A 25,959-nucleotide genomic window follows, 5' to 3' on the forward strand; every position below is an offset into this window, starting at 1 on the left:
GGGACCATGGTAACCCTGTCTGTGAAAATACCAACCCAATTTCACTGCCAACACATAAGTAATCTGTGGTACATATGTAATAATAAGAGAGTTTACGAGGTGAGACCGGCCTTAAAAGGCCTTCTCATAAATGACTTTATGACGTAAGTTTAAAGAATTTGTAAAATGCAAGTGGAGAGTTTATGATCTCCCATCTCCATTTCTAGCTGATTATAAACTGAGGAAATAATGTGTGTATACCCGACCTGTGTGTTTATCCTTGCTTATATGACGAAAAAAAACTCGATGTCGTTTTCACTACGTTTATTACTAGCTCTATAAAAGCTGCAAACACAACTCAATTGATTGTCGACCAACTACCAACGTATATATAAAGGTAGGGCAAGAGAGAATACGATTACTTCATAAACAAATTAAAGCGAAATTCTCCCTAATCGGATATCAACCCTAAAGAATCCTAAGATTATTCATGAAAAATGCATCGTTCTGCCCTCCTTCACTCAGCTGAGACCTTGCATACTGATTTCTTTAAAAAAAAGCACAATCAAAGTTGGAATAGAGCATGCAGTGTAGTCTAGCCATAGAGTGTCATGGCGCTAAACACTGTTTTTAGATTTTGGCGCTTTATAAACTTTGCCGATTGACTGATTGTCCGGGTATTCCCTGATAAATTCTGTGATAAAATGAAAAGTAGTTTCTGTGGTCTTTGAATTATGAGATTGTGGTCAATATTGGTCTATAGAATTAACTAACATTAGATCGACATCAAATAAGATTTAACAATGCTTATTAATATAAGCATTCTTCAATACTATTAAGTTATCCGTGGATTTTTAAACAATGTGCTATTTACAAAAAAAACACGACCGGTAAATTGAGACAGGTCTATCTTTAAGGTAAACTTTATCATCACTCCAATCAAAACATTAATTGTTGTGCTCAATGCATACATATTGCCAATGAATTCACCGCACATGCAATGACTTAATAACATACTGATGGATCATATCGGGAAATTGGTAAACAAAGCCAATGGTTACATAGTTTGACAGATACATTCAAATGCAAATCATTATATTGAAATTTCAGTCCATGTTTTTTTAAGTGACGATGATAGAATGAAGGTTTATTTCCCCTCACTCACAGAAGGGTATCCTTTCAAAGCGTGGGTCGTATTTTCTGTCGCATTCAATATTCTATCCTCGCTCCAGGCCTTGCTTTTGGACCTTCCAGACGATACCAGTAAGGTACCATTGGGCCGTACTTGCAGTGCGTATATGGAGTTGAACTGGTCAAAGTCGAGTGGTATACCATCCCCGGTTTTATAAGCTTATTATACCAGTATATTGAAATTTTGCATAACATGTTTTAAAATGACATTTCTTTGATCATGAGCTAACGTGAATTTTGCGTATTTAGAGGGCCCCATAACATGAATATCTTTATGTTTATGTTTATCATTGCCCGGCACCCGTGAAGTACTAAAGTCACGCAACGCAAAGAAATGGATTTTCAAAAGAGTAAACGTTTATTTCAACACATAAGTATCAACAGTACCCTACTTGTACGTAGGTCAGTGAAAGCTAATAATAGAAACATTTACAAAACAATACCAGTGTCACCTTTTGAACCCCGGACGAGCAATCTAAACCTGCTACCTCGACCTGACACAGAAGTTACAATGCACGCCACCGAGAGCAGGATATTTCGCTCCATTCCAAACGGAGTTCAGTCATTTTTGTTGACGAATTGAATGTTTATCGGACCATTGAATGTGCAGTTTTGAAACAAACCTGATGTTGCTTGAAATGGTTGGAGTACGACACGCATCAGAATTTGACTCGACAGAACACTAGTACAGAAATTTGCGAGAAATTTGCGAGAAATGGATACTCTCTTGTTTTTTGCGAGAAGTAAGCGAGAATACATACTTTCTCGCAATAACTTAGCGAGAATTTAATTTTCTCGCAATCAGCTGGCGAGAACTGTGTTTTCTCACTTAGCATCGGCGAGAAACTGAGTTCTCGCAATCAATCAGCGAGAAATTTGTTTTCTCGCTCTGCATCTGCGAGAAATAGTATTCTTCTGTGTAAGCATTTCACGAAAATTTCACAATTTCTCGCAAATGCAGAGCGAGAAAACATAGTTCTCGCTGATTGATTGCGAGAATTCAATTTCTCGCAGATGCATGCGAGAAAGCACAGTTCTCGCAGCTTGATCGCGAGAAAGTATGTATTCTCGCTTACTTCTCGCGATACGGCGAGAAAGTGTCCATTTTTCGCAAATTTCTCGCAAATTTCTGTACTAGCGGAAGAACACGCGGTTTGTTGTTGGCAATCATCATCTGCCTGGGCTGTCTGCAGCGTCTGTTCGTTGTACCCAATGCTTTCGGAAAGAATCCCAGACAAGTTTCGACTTTGTTCAGTCACTGTGGTAAGTTTATTTGTGTATGACCTTACACTTGCCTCGTTTTTATAACAGGATACATAGTAATGATTCTCTATTCCCGCCGAGTCTTAAACCGTGCATGCCGTCGCTCTTAAAGACAATGGGTTGTATAGGCACGGGACAACGCTGCCGCCTTTGAAATTTCTTTCATCATATCGCCCAATTTATTGACCCCAACGTGGACGTTGGAAAACCAGACTGGTTCATCCGAGAGGAAATAAATTTTCGGTCGCTGAAACAAGCAATTGCTACCAGGATGTAACTTATTCAAATAAATTTCAACGGATGTTATTTACCGGGCATCACTCATTGTCGGTGGCGTACATTTTAGCTTTGGACGCATAATCATCGCAGGGGTGATTAACCGCGTACTCAACGAATTTCTTACCAAATCATCGGCTTTGATTCGAAATGATTCTTTCGTTAGATTCCGTAACCCCTCGCGACCACGTCACCCAAAGTGAAATGTAAGATCGAACCACACTTTCCTTAAAAGACTCGTAGGGGTAGTGCTACTGAGCACACCGCTTTTTGCAAATTTTGCAAGTCCGCCTTGCATATTATCGGCACTTTATGTTCACCGCGATCTAATCCCGTGGATTTCAGCTGTTTCAAAAGTGCTTTGTACAAGTTATTTGATGAGTTGAATTCTCTGTCCTGCATTACGTTGACATTTCTGTGGAACTGTGGTGAGTTGAGATGTCGATTTACGGCTGCTTGAGTCCGCTTAGGCTTGACCGACCGTTGCTTTCCATCTTGGCTCCTCATTTTAGAAATATAGTAACATGTTCAGGTCTTGCACTGGAAGAGTATCAAAATTTGGATTTTTACCAATACTTGCTAGCCATTCTAGAAAAAAGTGAAAAAAGTGTATTATTTTCTTTCAGTCAGTGTTTTTGTTGTTTTATCAGAACACTGAGAATACGACGTGTACTCCTTCACGGCAAGCAACAATGTAACTCACCTTTCGAAATCTTGACTCCCCAAACAGTCTGCCGCTTCGTATTTTTCTCATCTTTCAAATTCTCGATGTCTTCAATTTCTTTTTCACTGCAGATCGCGAACCTTTTTTGTTTTGGTGGTAAGAATTCCTGCGTCTCATTCAGAAAATCTGCTTCAGATAGTTCCTGAATACTACGAGATTTGACGGGAACGACCTCGACACTGTTCACGGAAGCCATTGCCACATTTTATGTTTGTGGCAGATGATCGCGCACTGGTTTCGACTACAGAGGACTCGCCGTTGCAGATGACATTCCTATCAATACGTAAAAAATTACATGTGCTATTTTTCAAAATGGACGCAAATCTACTGTTGTTATTTTGTTTATGTAATTTAGTACATAAATCTGCAATATCCTTTGAAACAAAGCTTTTTTCCTGTTTTTTTTTTTGTATTTCAGAAAGGAAATTCACATTCAGGGAAACTTGGACAGATGCCAACTGTGTTATGTCACTGTGGTATATCACCAATATACCACAGTCATTTTCATGTCTCGACCAATCAGATAGCTTGATTTACACCATCAATATACTGGTATAATATAATAGCAGATATCTCGCTCTCAGACCGATCTTTGCACTGAGTGCGTGCAATTTCATGGATAAAATTCGTCGCTTAATGTTCGCATGGAAAAAAAATTGCAGGTCGTATCACTATACAAAGTGATCATGAACAAATGATGATTCTTTACGAGACAACATCAAATGGAAATGACAAAGTGTACTTGCATGAATGTCAAAACATTACATCGCCACCAAAATAGTGCAGTGTTATACTCTTAGATACCGTGGACTCAGATATCAAATAAAGCACACTTCGGTACAGTTGACATTAATATACACTGTTACTTCCCTCGTCACATATGGCAAGTACTTAATTCATTGTTGTTGTATTTCTATATATCTCCTCATATATGATTGTCACTTTAATGTGCAGAAATTCGTCTTTACAATATTTTAACATTTACCTCAGCGCCATTTCGTGCAATTGCCGATGAAATGACACCAGCCGAGTGACAGCCACTTTGTGAAAGAAAAGACAATGAAATGAATATTAGCGGGACTCATATCTAAGTATTCTCCAGGAAACAAAACATGTGTAGTTAATCTTGAAATTATTTCCCCCTTTCTTTCGGTCCTGTTTCACGACAGTACTGATTTGTATTGGCCTATGAGGATGACTTCTGAGCGTAATTATTTTACGTGTATACGTGTATTAGAAAAAATACTCATTCGAGAAAATGATTCGTTTGGCTCACCTCGACTAGAACTTTTTCCCTCTGAATTTGCTGGGTCTCGGTACTCATTTGCATGAATTATTGTCCCCTTGAAAGTTTCCATCCCAGGAGATGAAGGAGTGAACGCCTTGTTGAAAGCGCTTGTGCAAATCATGACGTAATCAAACTCTTCAGTGGAAAGCTTGTCATCCTTGTCTACGATCTGTAACTTCCAATACTTGCCATCGTTGTTGCTTTGTGCCTCGATTACGTTTGTGTTGAACTGAATGTGCTTCTCGAGATTGAAATGCTTCGCATAGTTCTGGATATGACGAAGTACCATTGGGTAAGGCATAAATGGTCTGTTTCCTTTCGGATAGGGAAAATCTGAAAATGTCATCATTTCTTTGCTGGCGTTGCATACAACCGAGTCATAGAGGGCGGTTGATTGTCCAGGGCGCAACTTAGGTGAGTAATTCCATACCCACCTAGGAGGAATTTAAATTGCAATTTTACAAAGAACGCAATTCAACCGACAATGTAGTGATGTTTTTAGAAGAATACGTAAACGTAGTGCGCATGATATAAAATATTGAAGTTGGTGTGATTCATATCGTGTCATGTGCAGAAAATGTCAAGCGACTTAGGTTTGGACTAGAATTCAAATGAAAACATAAGCATATTGACAAACCAACTTTATAATGTGTCAAGACAAATAGATGACATCTAGACAATAGTCCCCTTCCGCTTTGATAACTTTATTTACAACACAGCTGTCATAGAGTGGTTCGGTGAAGCTTAACCAATGAAAGGATGTGTGAAGCTCGTTCGAAATCTCTGCTGGCCAAGTGGGTCAGAAACTTGAATCACTGGCGGACGTCAAACCAACATGTTCTCAGGTGGACCGGCTGGATCGCAGCAAAAGCGTGCGAAAAAAAACAGGGCCAGAGCAGTTGACTTCTTGTCAGCGCGGAAGTGTATTGTGTTGTGCTGACATCGATTATAAGTCTCCTTGACGTCCCTAAACCGTAAAGGTACGACATATTGGTTAGATTGCGATGACGTCTTGCACGTTGTACACTGTGCAGATGTTTTGCTACTAGCGATTTTGATTCGTACGTCACTTGCTAAGTTCTTGTTCTAGTCCCCGACGTTGTCTTGACACATTATAAAGTTGGTTTGTCAATATGCTTATGGTTTTCATTTGAATTCTAGTCCAAACCTAAGTCGCTTGACATTTTCTGCACATGACACGATATGAATCACACCAACTTCAATATTTTATATCATGCGCACTACGTTTACGTATTCTTCTAAAAACATCACTACATTGTCGGTTGAATTGCGTTCTTTGTAAAATTGCAATTTAAATTCCTCTAGGTGGTGTATGGAATTACTCACCTAAGTTGCGCCCTGGACAATCAACCGCCCTCTATGACTCGGTTGTATGCAACGCCAGCAAAGAAAACTTTGTGGATAAATATTACAATACAAGCAAATGCAGCGTGGTCTTCATTTGGCAAATAAATATGACAACATAATCGCTTTGTCAAGGTCAACCACTATTTTTACACAAGAGTTGATCATAAAATATAGATTATAATGAATAAACCAAATTTGTATTTCTGCGCGAAATTCTACGATTTTTTGTCTGCGGCATCATGAGTCTCCTAAATTGGAGAATACCAGCAAGCGGTAAATATTGAAGTCTAGCGTCTACAGTTACATGTAGAACTCACATATTATTATTTGTTAGATTGTAACCAGGACTCGGTAACCAGAAAACTAGTTCCTGCTTAGGGTGTCTGAACATAGGGTGTCTGAATATAGGTTTGTAGGAATATAGGGGTGTCAGAGCATAGGGTTGTGGGAATATATAGGGGTGTCAGTACAAAGGGTTGTGGGAATATGGGGTGTCAGAACAAAGAGATGAGGGAATATATGGGTGTCAGAACATTGGGTGTCGTGATGTCGGAATATTGCGGAATATTGTGATGTGGACATCATGGCAGCGGTGTCGGAATATAGAGGTGTGGGAATATAGGCCGGCAAATTCTTCCTGCGCATCAATCAAAATAAGTGAACCCCCCTACCCATTGCAACAAAAAATTGATGACCCCCTTTAGATGACAAATATTTCATGATCCTCTATTGCTTAAGTAAAGCTGCACAAAAACACCTCGGGGGCGACAGAATCCCCCAAAAATAGATTTTCAGATTTATTTTAAATGACACTCCTTACAAATTCACAAGGTGTTAATGTTCAAATTTCTCCTTCTGACTTGGTATAATTTTGAAATTACCCCTCCAAGGGATTGGACAGAAATTTAAGGTGGTCGCAATATGACAACAGCGCGACATCGCTGCAAGCCGTCCATATCTGAATGAAACCCAAAAGAAAGACACTGGGATACAAAAATCGTCATACAGGAGGAATCTTTTAAGATGCAATATGCTATTACATTTGTAACCGATCAAAAACTGTGCCCAGCTTTAAATTTATCCCGATTTCGATCGTCATACGGCACGGAGCTCGAGCGGAGAGGGGACGCCATTTTGTTTATTTACCCTGAGAGTTGCCATGTCAACAGTCGTCGCGCGTGCGACATCGCTGTCACGCCACACGCTCACTACCTGTTCGGGGGAGGCCGTGCACAGTGCCTGCCGTGCGAATGGCAGAATGTTTGCTAGAACTTGACGCAAAAAATACCATGGGAAAACATTTCAAGACTCAACATGTTATTTCCGTATTTTGCAACCAGAAATACCCGTGTTCCTCGAAGCCCTTCAAGTTTTTACGTCGGCGACATCGCTTCGCAGGCGGGGAGCGGCAGCCATTTTGTTGTTTACGTTGTTTACCAACAAACTGCTGATGTAGTTCGGGAAAACTCTAAAACTGATGACGTTCATCGTGCATATCTCGACGTTTACCGTGAAATATCACGGCTGATATTTTACGGTGAATGTCACTAGGATGTAGCAATATGGGCATGGGTATATGATAATGAATATAATCGTACTTGATTAGAATATCATGGTTGAAGGTGCATACTATGTGTAGAAGATAATTTCTTCCAATACAAAAATAGGTAAATCCGTGTATTTATGAACTCTAGATTATTAATATTAATGTACTTGATCGGACCAGGGTGGTTATAAATCGATATGTATGCAAGAAATTTGATTTTAGAATTTCACTGAAATGTAGATTCACAATAGGCCTACATGATTGTCTATGCGAAAACTGTATTTCTTTTCCAATACAAAACTATTTTAATCTGTGTATTTATAGACATTTGATAATTCATTTTAAAGTACTTAGGTAGACTAGGATGGTAAAAGGCTGACATGTGTGCAAGAAATTAAATTTTGGCATTTCACCGAAATGTTGATTCACTATGTACATTGGAGTCTATGAGAAAACTATGAATAGTGTTCTTATAATGCTAAACGAAATAAATTTGTGTCTTTATAGGTGTTTTGTGACGTAGTGTCATGTAATTATTATTCATGAGCTGTCATAACTATTCATGAGGGCATGTATATCTCTCTTAGCCCACGTGTACTCAAGCCAGTCTCCAGCTTAGCATCATTCTATACGTAGCTTAGAGCTTAGTGTAATAAAGCAGCATCTTAGATTATATAGTACTCGCTGTTTCCAGTCGTCTTTGCATCCCTTCATCATTGGAATACTAGCCTTGCCGGCCCGACACGCTACCACATAACCGACAATTCCAACGTAACCTCGGTTATTTGATAATTGATACAAAGTACTTGATTGAAATAGGGTGTTTGAAAGTTCAGATGTTGACAACAGTTATGATATTGGAATTTCACCTGAAAGTGTAATTTCACTTTTCATGGTACCAGTTGTCTACAGATAACTGTTAAATAATTTCCCTGGCAAAACTTGCTATATCTCTAAGCAATGTAAGTAATAGGAATTGTTCATTGCCCTCTGTGAGCTCGATTTACAATAAAACAAACCTCAGAGCTGCCTAGTCAAGATGTTAATGTGACAGATAATTCTACTTTTGTTCAGATTTACAGCTAAATGACTTCAGAGAATGAAATCATGCAGCAAATCATTTTTATCTCTCAGAATATTTTTGAACACTGAAACTGCTTTTTGACGGGGCGGATACGTATGAAATTAAGTGACCCCCTTTGAGCTGTTTAAAAATATATGACCCCCCCCCCTTTTGCAGCTTTCAAATTTCAGGTGACCCTTTGGATTTTGACGGCCCAACCCCGGCTGTAATAACTGAACGCTCCCTAAATGTATCAGAACTAAAGGGATGTGGGAATATATAGGGATATCAGAAAAGGGGGGGTTGTGGAATGGTATGGGAATATATAGGAAATATGTTTTTTCATGTAAGGCTAATCCTCTTACTCTTAAATATAAGAGTTTCAAGAATTTTGAGCCGGCAAATTTTCTTGTAGATTTAGAGGAAATATCGTGGTCTGTGTTGGATATTTATGATGACCCAAACGATAGACTAGATGCTTGGTGTAAATTATACTAGGCTGTTTTATAGGAAGCACGCCCCTTTGAAAGAGAAATGGTTCAAAAGGGCGGTGCAACCTGAATAACTCACAGAGGATATTGTTAAGGCCATCCACCAGCGTGACAAGGTAAGTCTCAAAAGAAGTATGGAGTGTGGGAATATAGGGTGTCGGAAAATAGGGCACTCACCATGTTGAGTCATGGATGTACGTGTGCGGGGCATTTATCGACATATTTACGGGACGCAGTTATTAATAACCGAAATGTCATCACTTCGGCAAACAAGCATATTCTGATTACTTGGCCAGAAATATGATCTTTTTTTATATCATATACAAAATAATTACTTAATAGATAGATACATTATATAGGGCACCAAAGCTATGATGAGACGCGAATCTTATACCACACAAGAAACTGAAAATACAGCTGTCAGGGAGAAAGTAGTTTTAAGTTCTGGCAGTAAATATCTGCGATGTTTCATTGATAGAAGTCCGGTTGGATCGTTCGCATATGAGCGGGGAAGGGATAAAAACGGCACTGCAACAGAAACGCTTGCACGTGCTGAACGAAACGCTCACAACACATTCCGGTAGCATTTAACACTGACAAAAGTCCAGCAAGAATCTCAAACCTTTGTGACACATGTCCTCGTCTGTCAGGCTGGTCAAGGTCATTTAGCTGCCTGGATAACCACTAACGTCCACACGAACAAGCTCGATGTCATCCATGTGTCAAATAAACTTCTGGGTCACAACGAGTTTTGAACTCCCTAACACAATGAAACTTCAAGTAAAATGGCACCTTCGAGTTTCGCAAGTCGTATTTGACTAGTCGTGTGCTCATTTTTGACTTGTGCTTGCTGGCTATTGTTCTTGGGGAGATTTATGACTTAGTCAAACCTGCGAGTTACTGAAAAGTGAGAATTAGAAAGTGGAAAAGTTAGTCAGAAATGAGCATTTGAAGGTTGAAAAATCGACTACCAGTTGGAAGTGTATGGAAATCCGGTCACGACATGCGACATGCGACCTGCGTCCTGCGTGTTTGTCAAACCGCAACCTGCGCTTCCGGGTGCTCTGGCCTATCTGCCACCTGCGAGTTTGAAACTGCGACCCGCGAGATCACGACCTGATCCATGATTTTAGGTGTTTGGTGTTTATTGAGAGTATGAAAAGCAGTAACAAGTAATATCAGTGATAGGTGGTGTCATATAGGAAAGAGATGAGCTTCGATGACACAGCTGTGTTGGCCTACGTGTTGTTCGGTGCCTTCAAAGTCCGGTTTCAAAGGGACAATGCTCAACTGATCACCGATTTTCATGAATAAAATTTGTTTTATTGATAGGCCTGCTTCAACAAGCATGTTGTTATATGTGTTGTTTCCTAAAGTGGTGGCTATTTCACAGATCGAAATGACCTAGTTTAGGCCTGAAGAAGGATTTTGTAGTTGTTGTACTTCGATTCGGTGACCATGCACCCAGCGCCGTGGACGCACAATAGTCAACGAGGTAGTGACGTTGGTTGTTGGCAAACACTTGGCGGGATGGTTAAACACTTGCTTAGTTGTTGGCTTAAATCAGAGAAACATATCTGTTACACCTGGGCCTACCGATTATCACCTTTGCCTGAATATTACGGAAGTGTGCAGGGTTCACACAATTCGAGCCTAGCTTATAACTAGGGTTTGTGGAGTGGCCGAGGGGCTGTGGTCTGGCCGACAGACCTTCCTCGACTGTGATGTCTTCGCTAGGTGACTGGATGCCGTACGTTGTGAGTTCGAATTACATCGAAAATTTACTGAATTCAAATCACAGTCGTTTGTGGTTCGATACACACAGCGATGGCCGCTGTGGTATGCAATAGAAATATAGGAAGTTATGAAATAGAATGGCCGCGCACGTATCGCCGAGTTCGGAGACGAATTTCCCTCATACAATTTACTCAATAAAACAGCAACGATGCATGACTTTCAATACATCTCTGAATTTCTGTCAACTTTTTGACGTCTAAGACACACTCGACTACGCCCACGTCTCGCCATGGCTTATTTTAAAATTAACGACTCGTTTGTTAATTTTCACACTAACAGCCAAAACACAACTCAGACACTAAACACACCAAAGCACATACAAGACGAGATGGCTGATGTGTGAAGCCACTTTCCCTTTATTACATCGCAGTTGTGAAGTCGCAGGTCGCAGTTTGACAAACACGCAGGACGCAGGTCGCTGTTGTGAAGTCGCAGGTTACACCTAGGTCTAAATGCCGAAGTCGCAGGTCGCATGTTTCAAACTCGCAGGACGCAGGTCGCAGTTTTGAAGTCGCAGGTCGCCATGATAAAGACAGAAAGGGGAGGGTCACTGATACATTACTAATAATTAACTAATTCTACAACTACTTTCATTAATCTACAACTACTGAAACTAGACTAAGTTCCCCTACAAATGAAAAATACGTAAATCAGCGAGTACATAAAAGTCAGGAATTCAAGCTAGCCCGCTTATGCAGACATAAAAATAGCAAAATTCAAATACATGACTAAATGGAAGTCATAACAACAATAGTAATAAAAACAAAGGCTCTGAATATACTTCACATAGAAAAGCCAACTGTGAAGTGTAAAAGATAAAATAAAATACAGTGCAAGTTCGTGGAAAAATACCAAGTACAAAAAGTGGGTGTGGAGGGTGGGAATAAAAAGCAGCTAGCTCAGGCAGTGGCAGCAAGCGAATAGTATTAATTTGAAAATTCCCTCCACACGATAACTCTGTTTATCTACGCAAGTAATGTTGGGTAATCCGCAATGAGTAAATGTGATAGGCCAGAGATTAGGGGATTACCCATGTAGCTACGCTTCCCCTGATTTAAACCTCATTAATATGTTAATGTCACCTTAAATCATAGGACGCTGAGAGGATGTGCGTGTATAGGCAAAGGGGGAAAATATCCGTACACGGATACAGAAATAAAGGCATGAGATGAACTGGTGTTTGGGTCAAGTAGGGGTAGTTTATTTCAAATACAAAGACTGAGGTGTGTCAGTACCCTCCCCTGGCGGCTGGTTAACTGTATGCCATGATAAAGACAGAAAGGGGAGGGCACTGATACATTACTAATAATTAACTAATTCTACAACTACTTTCATTAATCTACAACTACTGAAACTAGACTAAGTTCCCCAAAGACCCAAACACCGTAGATGTAGGGAGAAGTTAAGTAACAGGGAGTTTGGTAGCAAACCGCAGACAGGAGTCAACCCGGAGGGGTAGAGTAGGGTGTAAATAACGTTGATAGGCCTCACTTTTCCAGTCACCTAGGAGCTTAATAAGCTCCTGAGGAAGCCCACAATGCAGAGCCCAGGAAGCCCCTCCACGGCGGAAGCTGTGAGAAGAATAGTGTGTTGCATCTGGAACCAAAGAAGTTAAAAGGGCAGACAGTCGTTTTGAGAAGAAGGGAGCTGACATTGGAAATTTGGACGGGTGGTTAGGCAAAGGGAAGGCTGGACCACCTGGTTCACCTGGGGAGCACATAAAGGCAGAAAGGATAGCTGTAACAGGGCAAAGGGGGTGAGAGGGCATGAATGGGAAGGGTATTACAAATTTCCTATCTTTGGTCTGGATAGTTTTAGACCAGCGGATAACTAGCCCTAGTCCCCAAGGAAAAGGAAGAAAGTCTGCTTTTGTTATCTGACGGGATGGATCAAACTGCAGACCCGAAGGGGGAAGGATGTTGGAACGGCGCAAGAGACCAAAGAAAAGTACTAAACAGATTGCCCAGAAAATGCAATCTTCAGCACGAGTGAAGTTGAGTTGAGATCGTATACCGAGCAGTAATGAAGGGGTAATGGGGAGTTTTTGTTGTACCGCTGTGCCTTTACAGCGAGCGATACCTTTTAAGAGTGAAGCCAGTACCCAGTTGCCTTCCAGTGGGTTAGGGTGGCCGCACTCTACATGTAATAGACGGACAATATTAAGATATTGTTTAACCGATGAAGGGGAAAGACGACCAGCAAGATGGGCGGCATAACGACACAAAACAACGGGATCAACAGGTACTGGTGTATAGCCAAACTTAAAACAGAAATCTAAATATGCTTTACGGTGTACAGAGTATGTGGTTTTCGTTGACGGGGCAAATGTGTGGCCCCTGTAGTAGCTGACGGCCATGTCGAGGTCACTTTCCATCTGTTGGATTTGAGAATCTGGGGGAGAAGGACAGAAAAGGCTGCTTTAGACATGTGACCTCTAAAACTGCTAACAAACCATGAGGGGTCTATCCCACCGGGTAATTGGGGGGAAAGGAGGTTAAAGAGTCGGTGCCACTGACCAGGTTGATGAAGGCGGGAAATAGCATCAGGGATATCATTTTCTTGCCCTGGAATGTGTGCAGCCTTAATTTTAAAATTGAACATGACAGACAGCCAAAATAGTTCACGAAGGGCCGACATAACCACTCTATTCTTTGACGTACCTGAATTGATATTAGCCATTGCAACCTGACTATCCGTGAAAATCAGGACAGTGTGATTTTGCCACAGGTGGGCCCATCGTCGTGCTGCCAGAAGAATTGAAAGCGTTTCCTTGTGATTGATGTGAAGGCTGCTGGCCTCAGGGAAATCACAAGACCAAAAGGTATATTGCCAATCACCTTGATAGAAAATGCCAGAAGCATAGTTGGATGCATCCATGTAGATATCAGTAATAGGGCGGGGGTCAACAAATTTGTGTGTACCATTAAACACAGACAGGTAGTTCAACCACCAGTTGATATCCAAATGGAAATCCTCAGATAGCAAGATTTTATGGGCGGCTTTATGCAATTTGTTGATGTCATCAAGAACGCGACGGAGGAAAGTTCTACCTCCTGTGATGACGCGGCATGCCCAAGCAAGTTTACCAGCTAGCGACTGTAGTTGGCGGCGTGAGGCTCGTTTACGCTTACTAAATGCAATGAGTAAAGCGTGCAGCTCAGATAGCTTAGCAGGTGGCAAAGATAGAGTGAGAGAAACTGTGTCAATAACGATGCCTAGGAAAGTAATTTGTTGAGAGGGTCCGACAACTTTATGCCAAGCGATGTGAAAGCCTAATTTGCGAAGGAGTTTGAGCAAAGTGTTAAGGGCCAGCTGACAGGAGCGGTAGTCGTCTGCAATAATTAAGAAGTCATCCAAATAAACTACTAGAGCATGGTACCCTCTACGAGCCATCATACGACGGACACTCTGGGTGAGTCGATGGAAGATTGCCGGAGATTTCCGCGCACCAAAAGGAAGTCTAGCATCATACATATATGTGGGGTTAGAGTGACCAGAGAAAGTCCACTGTAGGCCAGTGGCAGAAAAATTAGAGGGGTGTATTGGTACAGATCTGTAAGCAGATTTGAGGTCGACCTTTGCAAGGAAACAACCTTCTGTGATCAAATTAACTGCATCGTCAATGGTTTGATACTGGAATGACTCTAGTGATGCATAATCATTTACTGAGAACCCTTCTGGTTGACTGCAGTCGTGAATAAGCCGAATATCGGGTGAGTCAGGTTTAGGAATAGCACCTAGAGCACTAGTAATTGTGGGTTTGGTGGGAGTAATAACATAGTGGCCTTCCTCAATCTCTTTACAGATCTGCTCTTCAACCTTGCTGCGATTATGGTCTGTAGCGGATTTATAGTTAGTGGTATGGGCGGGTTTTAAGGTGACATCTTTATCTATAATACGGAAGCCATGTTTAATGCCATCAAGCAGGAAATCTTTGTCGGGATCATCAACTAATTCATCTTCCCAAGCAGATGGGATTAAACCAGAAGAAATAGTCAAATCAGGCGCCGTTACAGACACAGTGGGCACATTTAGTTTTTTGATACATGTCTTTCATGCTGTACTTTGGGGTGCGATTGCCTGCAAGATGACTCTAAACACACATGGGCATAGGTACAGGAATTTCCAAATTTACAATTCCCTCTATTAAAACTGAGGCATATCGGTTTACCAGAGGCGGTATCAATAGGGGCTGTGATACGAGATGTACGTGGTTGAGAGGTGGATGTTTTCCCCTGTGTAACCATTGGTTTTTCACGTAGGTGAACTGTGGATATGTGGTTGATATCGCTACCCCATGGGAAATCATGTATGGCTTGGAGTTGCCGATAATTTCTGTCATACTGGAGGATGCTACTCCAAGTAAAACGCTCTGCCAGTTGGGAAATTTTGTCAATGTAAGAAAAGTAGTACATCTGTGTGGTCGTATTTAAAGCCCCATTTCGCAACAATTCACACAATATTCTGATACTAGCCCCCATCCATTGAGTTGGCGATACATTTTCCAACTTAACTTTCTTGCTCTCAGACTCGATAATGAGTTTGGTTCCATTTGAACCTGTCCCTAGTATTTGTTGTTCTTTAAAATTGAGAGCTGCTGGTATAAAATCAACTATATCAAGATATTTCTCACCTTTCTTAGGATGGATATAAACCAACGGGTTAAGATCTGCCCGTGGGTATGGTGTACTGTTACCAGAAAAGTTCTGAAAGTTCACTGAGTTCAAATTGTTCGTGGATGACAAGAGCGAATGGAGAGGCATGCTTGCTGCGCTTTGTGTCTGTTGTGGATCTGTAGACATCAATAGCCGGCGGATATCTTCGGAGTCGAGTTGCTGTTGCATATGTGGCTGCGTAGGCTGGCCGGTACTGGAAGCTTGAGCGAACAGATTGTTCCTGCAGGGCGTCGCCATGTTGTTGTCTTGGGGTCTTGCCGTTTCTGCTCCGTTGAGGGCGTTCACTTCCGGACCGGAACTGAGGTGTCTCGCTGGAGTCTTCGCTGGCCCTGGAGTGTTAATCAGCATGCGTGGGTCCAGGTCTTGTTGACGCAACGGATTAAATGCACTCGATTGTGTCCGCACTGCAACCTCGAGAAATCGACGTTGTGCAAGGGGTGAAATGCCCATATCTTCAATATCTGCTTCTTTTATCAGTCGCATGGACGCCACGGTGGTAAACCCTGCTTTGATCAGGTTGGCAACTGTCTCTGAAGTGAGCTCGTGTTTCGATGCCCATTGTTGAACGTCGAGCGGTGCGTCCGCTTGGTTTTCTCTGATCAGAGTTGACCCTCGTGGCGTTGTCAGGAAAAGATCCGCCGAACCTGGCATCTGCGATGCTGGAAGTGATTCGCTTGCCATCGTCGATGCTGCGCTGGTAAACGTCAGGTTATAGTATTGCTCGGTCGTCGCCAACTTAGTGGAGGTGGTTAGTAGAATCCAATGTCTGGTTATGAACAAAGGATTTTGTCGACGTACAGCGATAATAAAAAGCAGCTAGCTCAGGCAGTGGCAGCAAGCGAATAGTATTAATTTGAAAATTCCCTCCACACGATAACTCTGTTTATCTACGCAAGTAATGTTGGGTAATCCGCAATGAGTAAATGTGATAGGCCAGAGATTAGGGGATTACCCATGTAGCTACGCTTCCCCTGATTTAAACCTCATTAATATGTTAATGTCACCTTTAAGTCGCAGGTCGCATGTTGCATGTCGTGACCGGATTTCAATAGAAATGAGAGTTCGAACTTTGGCCGTGCTTACGCGCCACATTAAGCTGGCAGTAGCCAGTAGTATCTTTGCTGACTAAACACTACACTCATCGAAAGAGAATAACATTTCTGTAATCACGTGATCTGAAATATAGATGTCCAGATGATGAGAGACAAGAATTAAGTGATGATTTCATTTTTTTTTTCGTTTTGCTTTAACCCCTGTCAATCAATGTCGGGCTGCTTTCGGACTCAACACGCATGCGTCTAACATACATAGTCAGTAATGTAATTACTGAAGTTTGACGCCGCCTTCCAGAGTTGGCCCATAGTATTCTTGCCTCAGTCATAGATGTAGCATATAGTGTTCTACATCCATGTATGAATCGTCCTTGGGAAATTTTTGTGACCACGTAATCTACCTTTTGTCACCCAAGGAATCGTATAAGCGGTAAGTGAATTTAAGAACAAATCAGAGGCGGAGTTGAGCGCATCGATTTGCACAAGCTTGTTGTTTATTTGTTTCACCAGAGGTTTTATAGAGGTCCACGAACACTTGACGTTTACTGCTTTTGTTCTGCAATTCGAGAATATACCCGTGCTTTAATACACAAACATAAATAAAAAAGTAACTTTCTTCAAAATGATCCGGTTCATTCAAACGTGAAATCGTCTCAGGGTACATTCTCTGATTTAATCCAAACAACAACAAAAAACGCGGAGGCCGGAATCGACGAGCAATGTCATATTCATCTTGACCAATGCAGAGTCGTGGTTAAGCCCAAAGGCTAAGCCAGATATACTTTATTTATTTTGTTTTTTGCTGTCGTTTTGTTCTTTTGTACTCGAACTTTTCTTGTATTTATACAGGTCGAGTCTATTGAAACCCGTGTGTCAATAGCCATCTGTGGCTCAAGGTTGTGTCAATAGCCAACTGATCTTCTTCGTCTGGCTATTGACACCCCTGTTTTTTAGCTCCACTGTCAGCGACGCGGAGCTTATCAAATAGGTTGATTTTCCGTTGTCGTCCGTCGTTGTCCGTCGTCGTCGTCCGTCGTCCTCATCCGTCAACAATTGCCTTCTCCTCTGAAACCGCAAGTCCGATTGCTTTGAAATTTTATATGCAGTTCACTTGGGGTGACCTCACTTAAGGTAGAACGCACCTCGGGGACAGACATTCGGACTCTCAAACTTTTACAAGTTCTCTTCTGATATACCACATGTGGGGGTTCATTTTAAACCTCTTGGTGAAAGAAAACTTTTCACCGCTTAGTTTTTGAATTCGAAAATTTTTATTTTTCGCCATAGAGTTAACACAGGGATGGCGGCCATTTTGAATTTCTAATATCGGTAAATCTTGGGTTATTTCTTTCTCTAGTACCAAAATTTGCACGGTGACCCCCTATTTTTATTCTTGATTTTGAAAGAGAATGATTGAAAGATTCCTTGAGGAAAGTTAGAGCGAAAGTTTAAGTCTTTCACTTTCGAGGTGCATATTACCTTAAGTTCAATCGTGTTCAAATCGTGGTGAAATATGCATATTTGTATTTTTGGGGCATTTTTTGGTATTTTTGGTAAAAAAATCTTCTCTGAAATCGCTTGTCCGATTGTTTTGAAATTTGATATGAAGTTTACTTAGGGTGACTTTAGTCAGATTTGTTGAAATCGTGGTGAAATTTGCATATTTGTATTTTAAGGCAATTTTTGTCATTTTTGGTAAAAAAATCTTTAAAAATCTTGTTCTTCGAAACTACCAGTCAGATAGCTTTGGCATTTGGTACATATGTCCCTAGGGATGATCTATTTCAGATTTGTTAAAATTGTGCAGAAAAATGCAAATTTGCATTTTAAGACAATTTTTGCCATTCTCAAAAAGTACTGGTCTGATAGCTTTGAAATTTTGTATACAGGTTTCTATAGATGAAATAAGTAATATATATTGAATTTCTGATGAAATCTGTAATTTTGTTTTTTGGGGCAATTTTTGTCATTTTTGGTCAAAAAATGTGTATTTCCAAAACTACTCATCTGATAGCTTTGAAATTTGGTATGCAGGTTCCTACAGACGAACTAAATGATATTTATTGAAATTATGATGAAATCTGCAATTTTGAATTTTTGGGGCAATTTTTTTCCATTTTTGGTCAAAAATGTGTTTCTCAAAATGCACTGGTCTATCTATCAGCTTTGAAATTTGGTATACAGGTTTTTAAGATAAACTAAGCAATATATACTGAATTTCTGATGAAATATGCAATTTTTTATTTCTAGGGCAATTTTTGCCATTTTTGGTCAAAAATGTGTATTTCCAAAACTACTCATCTGATAGCTTTGAAATTTGGTATACAGAATCCAATAGATGAACTAAATGATATTTATTGAAATAATGAGAAATCTGCAATTTCGTATTTTTGCAATTTTTCCAGTTTGGGTCAAAAATATCTTTCTCGAAAAGTACTAGTCTGAAAGCTTTGAAATTCGATATGCAGGTTCCTACAGATAAACTACATTTGATCTTTTGAAATTATGATGAAATCTGCAATTTTTATTTTGGGGCAATTGTTGCCATTTTGGTCAGGAAAGTTTATTCTCAAAAAACAAATCATCAGATAGCTTTGGTTGACATGTTCTTAGGGATGATCCGATGTGATATATCAAAGAATGATGACATCTTCAATTGTGTATTTTTGCAGCTATTTTAGCCACTTTTTTTCTGGCCACTGAAATGACCTATCAAAGATTTCCACCTTCTTCATCAACATGTGTCAAAAAAAGTTATTCTCTGCATAAACACAGCGGAGCTATATCGGCCGTCAGGTTGCTTGTTTTATTTGATCTCAAAGCTCACCCGAACTTAGTTATTCATCGTATTGCAGTCCAACAGTGCCGCTGCAGGGCGCCTACCAATGGGTACCAATAGCCAACTAGCCTTGTGTTTGGCTATTGACACCCCACCGTTTTTTTCGGCCATTTGGCCTTGAAATTCGTCCAGACTTTCTCGGCAACAAACACTCTATTTACAAATCCAATCGCTCGTTCTATCTACTAACTGTGGTCACCATATTGCAGTGAGTCTCGCAGTGCAGTGCCTCTTAAGACCGCGTAACAATTCGCGTCCGATAGCCAACTGCCCTTGTATTTGGCTTTTGACACCCCTCCCGTTTTTTTTTCGCCAGTTGGCTTTGAAAATTCGTGCAAACTTAACTTAGTTATTCTCACCAACATATATTATTTTATTCTTTCTATATGTCCACGTGCACTGTGGTCATCATATTACAGTATCGCAAGGCCTCTGAAGGCCGCCTACCAATGACTTCATTTCAACTTACACTTTCTTCTGCACCAAGAATGACCTTTCCGTTTTTCACGGATTATTTCGGGAGTAGTCGGATTGCTGTTCTGACAAGGAAAAGTATATAGGTCACATAGCAACGTTCTCAGGCTGAACTTACCAGGATTTTTTCACAGCCGTGTCATCTGTATTTTGAACACGAACTAGACAAGTCAAATATATGTACTTGCATGCGGGTACACCTATTGGGATTTGTTTTATACCGAACTGTGTCACATTTGTAAAGGCTTTTCATCGTTGACAGCTATCCATGTATATATAGTTACAGACTACCGCATAACGTTGCTCCTTTTCCGTACTGGTATCTGACGTTGTGAAGTCAAAACTCAAAATCCCTTTAACGCCCGGGATAAAAGAACCAGTCGGACAACGCGATCTATGAAAAAAGCTGTGTGTGTCTTTGTCAACTGCTAGCTAAATGTCATCGAAATCGAATTGTAATTCAAGAAATTTAACGTTACACGGTACAATGGTGAAGAGCAAAACGCTCTTGTCGGACGTCACGTGACGTTCCTTAGAAACTGCCTCCTTCGAATTCTTAGCTTCATGGTATTACAATACGCAACAAGACATAATGTAAAATTGCTATATTTGTCACGTCGGTTTTCAGTAAACACTCGGTGGTATTATCTTTGCGGAAGGCAGCGTAAGTCTCGGTAACTCGAATATGTATTTTCGCAACAATATAAAAACACATGTACTACAACCTGTCGAAGCATATGCTGTCATTTTATTTTACAGACACGATGGAGATGCCGACATCAGTCGAATGACACCCGAAAGGGCGCCTACACCTCGGCGAATTCATGAAACGTCTGTCGGAAAAGGGGATCGATTCTAACAGTGTGTATGCTTGATATGCAAACCTTGCTATCGATATGAACTTTACGACGGAAAGTACAACGGAAAACCGATGAAGATGATACGAAGGAAGTTATCAGAGCGAAAATGCACAGCTATTTCACTATAGGAAAAAACAGCGAGACTGGAGCGCCAAGTGACGCTTTCTCGTAATTATGAGAATCTCTTGTTATTCTCACCGCTGTCAGAGAGAATTTTTTAATTCTCACCGGTGAGCTGCGAGAAATGCACTCTTTGGTGAGAATAAAGTATGATAACAGATTCTCACCCGTGAGACTGGAAATTCTCACCAAGCACGGTGAGAATGTATCATACTCATTATTTAATGGTGAGAATTTACCAGACTCGCCGTTCATTGGTGAGAATCAACCAGACTTGCTGTTCACTGCTCACCAGTGAACAGCGAGTCTGTTTGATTCTCACCAGTAAATGATGAGTATGATATTCTCACAAAGAAAATTACGATTCTCGCCGTACTTGGTGAGAATTTCAACAATAACGTAATGAAGTTTAAAGAATTATTAAAATGCAAGTGGAGAGTTTATCTCCATTTCTAGCTAATTACAAACCGAGGCAATAATCTATTGTATACCCGACCAGTATGTTTATCATTGCTTATATGTCATGAAATACCACAAGACTCTATGTCGTTTTCAGTACGTTTATTACTAGCTCTACAAAAGCTAATACATTGGTTCAACTCTCATCTGCTCGCAATATCGGGATGGTCATTGACAAAAATCACTTGTTCAGCATGCACTACAAAGTAATGTACAGCCGTGTCCACAGGATTGGATCTTTACTATGGTAACTCATTAATGAAGCTTGCAACTTTAACAGCCAAACTTCACTATTGTTGTTCATCAAGTCTGCTATATGGACTCCAAGGTATCACAATAGGCCTGTTTCAACGAGCGGAAAGTGCTGCAACGAGAATATTCACATGCGCCAGGAAGTTTGTGCCGATCACCCTAGTTCTCACCCATATCCATTGGTTACCAGTTCGTCTTCGGATTGACTGCAAATTTTGCTGTTAACTTTCAAGGCAATATACAACCTGACTTCTGCATACATGAGTGATCTACTCCGGCCCTAAATTCCAACTCGCACACGTCCTTCGTCCATCGAGAATTTTTACATCTGCAACTTACAAAACCCTCACCTGTGGAACACACTACCACTCGACATCAGAGAATCCCCGGACTTGGAAAATTTAAAAAAAAACTGACAATGAAGAGCAGTTTAGCCATCAAGTATCATGGAGCTAAACACTGGTTTTAGATTTTGGCGCTTTATAAACTTTGCCGATTGATTGATTGTCCAAGGATTCCCTGATAAAGTCTGTGATGCAATGAAAAGCAGTTTCTGTGGTCTTTGAATTATCGAGATTGTGTTCAATACTGGTCTATGAAATTAACTAATATTAGATCGACATAATATGAAATTTAACAATAATGTTAATTAATATTTGCATTCTTCAATGGTAATATTATATAGGGCTCAGCCCTTGGTGTCGCGCCAGGGGTTAAGATTGGCAATGTTATTTGTATTGATTCATGACAAACTGTAATTGTTACTTCATAAACGTTTATATGACAACTATGCCCAGTTTCCCTCTGATGAAAGCAGTTCACGTACTTACACGACGTCAAACCCTGCAGCAGGCCAGGTATAGATTTTCTGTAGCGTGTAAAAACTTTGGACAAAAATTGGCAATTTTTACAATGATAACAGCCTATTGCGCTAAACAAGGGACGTATTATGCAATAATTATCATTGCAATGGTAACCGCACTGCCCACCTTCCACTTGCAAGCTGAAAACTATAGCGTTCCGTCTAAAACTTGCAATTTTTGAATCTAATTATTGACACAGGGGGCGCTCTTCTATAATTCAATCCCAGCATTCTTTGCGTATGCCCCCGTTCATATGCACGACAGTTTTCTCCGTTTATCTATATCAACGATACTTTGTATCAGCGACAAGGTGTATAATTACATTTACTGGCTAATAAAAGAGGTATATTTTATAAAAGGCATGTTATATCATGGTAATTTGTTTCGTATTTGTTTATTTACGAGTACTCAAAAAAAAAACATGGCGGCGCCCATGAAAGAAGGGTACACTTCCGGTTACTCGCATAGTATATTATGAATAAGCGCATGCGTAGTCAGTAAGCCGCTGGCGCGACTATAAAGTGGATTAGTGGATTTTTAAACAACGTGCTATTAATAACAAAGACACCACAGGTTAATTGAGATCGGTCTATGTTGAAGTTAAACTTTATCATCACGCCAATCAAAGCACTAATTATTGTGCGCAATGCATACATATTACCGATGAATTCACAGCACATATACAATGACTTAATAACATACTGCTTGATAATAACGGGAAATTGGTAAACAAAGCCAATGGTTACATAGTTTGACAGATACATTCCAATGCAAATCATTGTATTGACATTCAATATTTTTTTTGAGTGACGATGATAGAATATAAAATAACGGGCGACGCGCTGACCATTAACGTTTATTTGTGGGCAAGGGCGAGAGGAAAGCCAAAAATTAACGGGCGAGGCTTGCCGAGCCCGTTAATTTGGCTTTCCTCGAGCCCGCGCCCACAAATAAACGTTAATGGTCAGAGCGGAGTCTGTTATTTCCATTATATTATCAGCGAACCCAAGAAAACCGTCAAAATTTCCGAAAATTTCAGGAGCGAACGACAACTGGGCCCCTGAAACTGAGCAATACGCGACGCACTGTCACGCGCGCTGTAAAAAAATGGCAAATCCGGGGATGTTTTCAGAAAAAAGTATCTCAACTTGACCTACAAGTGCTCCATTTTATTTTGTGATTGATTATGATTTACGTTTCAGCTGTAAAGTTACCATACTTTGAGTTGTTAATCTTATTATTCATATTCACGGGCATGTAAACAAACCATTATTGTGTATTTGTGGTCAGTCATGTGGTTCAGCTCGACCAATCAAAATGCGACGGGCAGGGCATGGTAATATAATAAAGGTTTATTTCCCCTCGCTGACAGAAGGGTATCCTTTCAAAGCGTAGGTTGTGTTTTCTATAGCATTCAGTATTCTATCCCTTGCTCCAGGCCATGCTCCTGGACCTTGCAGACGATACCAGTAAGGTACCATAGGGCCGTACTTGAAAGCCATGGCCAGTTTCGGATCCGTCAGGAGTAGCCGCCAAAAGGATGGTCTTACACCGATCATATCTGCCAGTTCTTCCATGTAAGTGCCGGGAGGAATCTGTGTGTACCAAAAAGTATGAAGAAGATATAAATGGAAGGTATCAAATGCAATACCATTATGTGCAAATAATGTTAGGAGAAAGTTTTGATGACATTATGTGAGTCAAAGTATATTTGTCATTATCTCGTGGCACGAAGAAAATTACTTAATCGTAGTCGTTGAAAATTTATCGCAGTCTCAATATTTTTGATGTACAAGACAACAATCGCTGACATTCCGTTGGTCTATACAGGCTACATCACCTCTCCATAATACAATTCTCTTTGTTAATACTTACGTAATAATATTTATTTCTCTCATACTTAATTCTCTGGTCAATTTCTCTTTTCATTGTTGCTTTATCTGGCAGTACAATATGCCCGGCAAAGACCCTGACCGCTACTCGGGCTTGTAGTTCAGCTACTGGCCAATGCGATCCATGATTATCCAATACATTTATCAACGCCAGCTTTTCAGGATGTTCTAGGCGCGCTGGAAAGATGTACTTGTACATCTCAGCTTTGTCATGTTCGTCTGGGAAAGATAATGGGTAGGACCAATAAGGGAGAGAAATAATTCTCAACTTTTAAAACCGTGTCTAATGAAAACACGGTAACAACACATTTTGCTGCGGATATAGGCCTATTCTAATATTTACAATTAACTGCACTCTCATATCATGAGATCCCCCCACCGAAATAGAAAATATGCAGGTCTCTACTTAAAGGTCATCTTTATCTGATATTTAGGAGTTCTTTACACGAAGTTTGGGCGATACCACGTCGCATTCGAGTAATGTGTCCGTATATTGACGAGTTACGCAGCGCAACTCGCCAAATTACGGACACATCGCTCGAATGCGACGTGGTATCGACTAAACTTCGGGTAATAATCCTTTATCATACATGTATGCTTTGGTAATGACTGTTTTTCCTAAGGACGTTCTGTAATTGGAGTCGAAATCATTGAAATCGACTTTGCTTACTCCTCGCTGTATTCATGAATGCAAGAGGTATAGCAGCCGTACCAGTCAGTTTATCCCCAAGAATTACACATGTCCTTAGACGACAAATATGATGAATATACCATCTTAGAAAGGAATTTATTAGCGGGTTAGGGAAAACGTGAAGTGAGTACACTGAATGGCATCGTAACTCGTTCATGTAGGCCCACATTTTGTTGCAGTACAATTAAAACATTTCAAAGGTATTTATATGGGGGCCCGTTCTGGTCAAAATTATGTTTTATTAATTTTAGTATGTTAGAATTAATTTATGTAGACTGGAATTAATTAACTAGCACCTCGAATTAATTGTATGTTTCTTTTAATTATTTTTATATGCTTTAATTAATTTTGTGTAGTCATGCCGAATTAATTTTATGAGCTTTAAGTAATTATTTCTACTTATCTTTACTGTAAATAATTTTATGTAGTCTAGGATTAATTTTGCTAACATTTCAAATTATTTATATGTTTTTATGTGCCGGAATAATTTTATGTAGTCTAGATTTAATATATTAATTCCTTCAATTAATTTTGGGTTCAAAATGTTTTCACGTGCTGCAATTAATTTAATGTGTGCTAGAATTAATTTCTACTAGTGTCTGAATTAATTTTGTGTTCGGTCGAAGTAATCATACGTGTTCGCTCGAATTAATTATGCGTTTGAGCGAATTGATATATGTGTTCGCTTGAATTAATTATATGTGTTTGCTCGAATTATTTTCGGCCGATCCCACAGTCCTTTGCACACGCTTTCTTAAATCATTATGGCGGCTCCCGACCGGAGTGGTACTATTC

The 25,959-nt window shown here is 40.3% G+C and overlaps 1 protein-coding gene across 1 annotated transcript in view; it reads right to left on the reverse strand.

The window, feature by feature from the left end:
• Positions 1-21,553: 21,553 nt before the first annotated feature.
• The window catches only part of LOC139127398 (flavin-containing monooxygenase 5-like), a 147,742-nt gene continuing 143,336 nt past the window's right edge, over positions 21,554-25,959 (reverse strand). Inside the window, exons 7-8 of the mRNA XM_070693316.1 lie at positions 23,925-24,176; positions 21,554-23,400 (exon numbers count right to left, since the gene is read on the reverse strand). Coding sequence (XP_070549417.1) covers positions 23,934-24,176 — 243 coding nt within the window. The 3' untranslated portion in view covers positions 21,554-23,400; positions 23,925-23,933. The remainder of the gene's footprint in view (positions 23,401-23,924; positions 24,177-25,959) is intronic.

Source organism: Ptychodera flava, unplaced genomic scaffold (assembly GCF_041260155.1).
Source record: "Ptychodera flava strain L36383 unplaced genomic scaffold, AS_Pfla_20210202 Scaffold_31__1_contigs__length_3010019_pilon, whole genome shotgun sequence".
NCBI lineage: Eukaryota > Metazoa > Hemichordata > Enteropneusta > Ptychoderidae > Ptychodera > Ptychodera flava.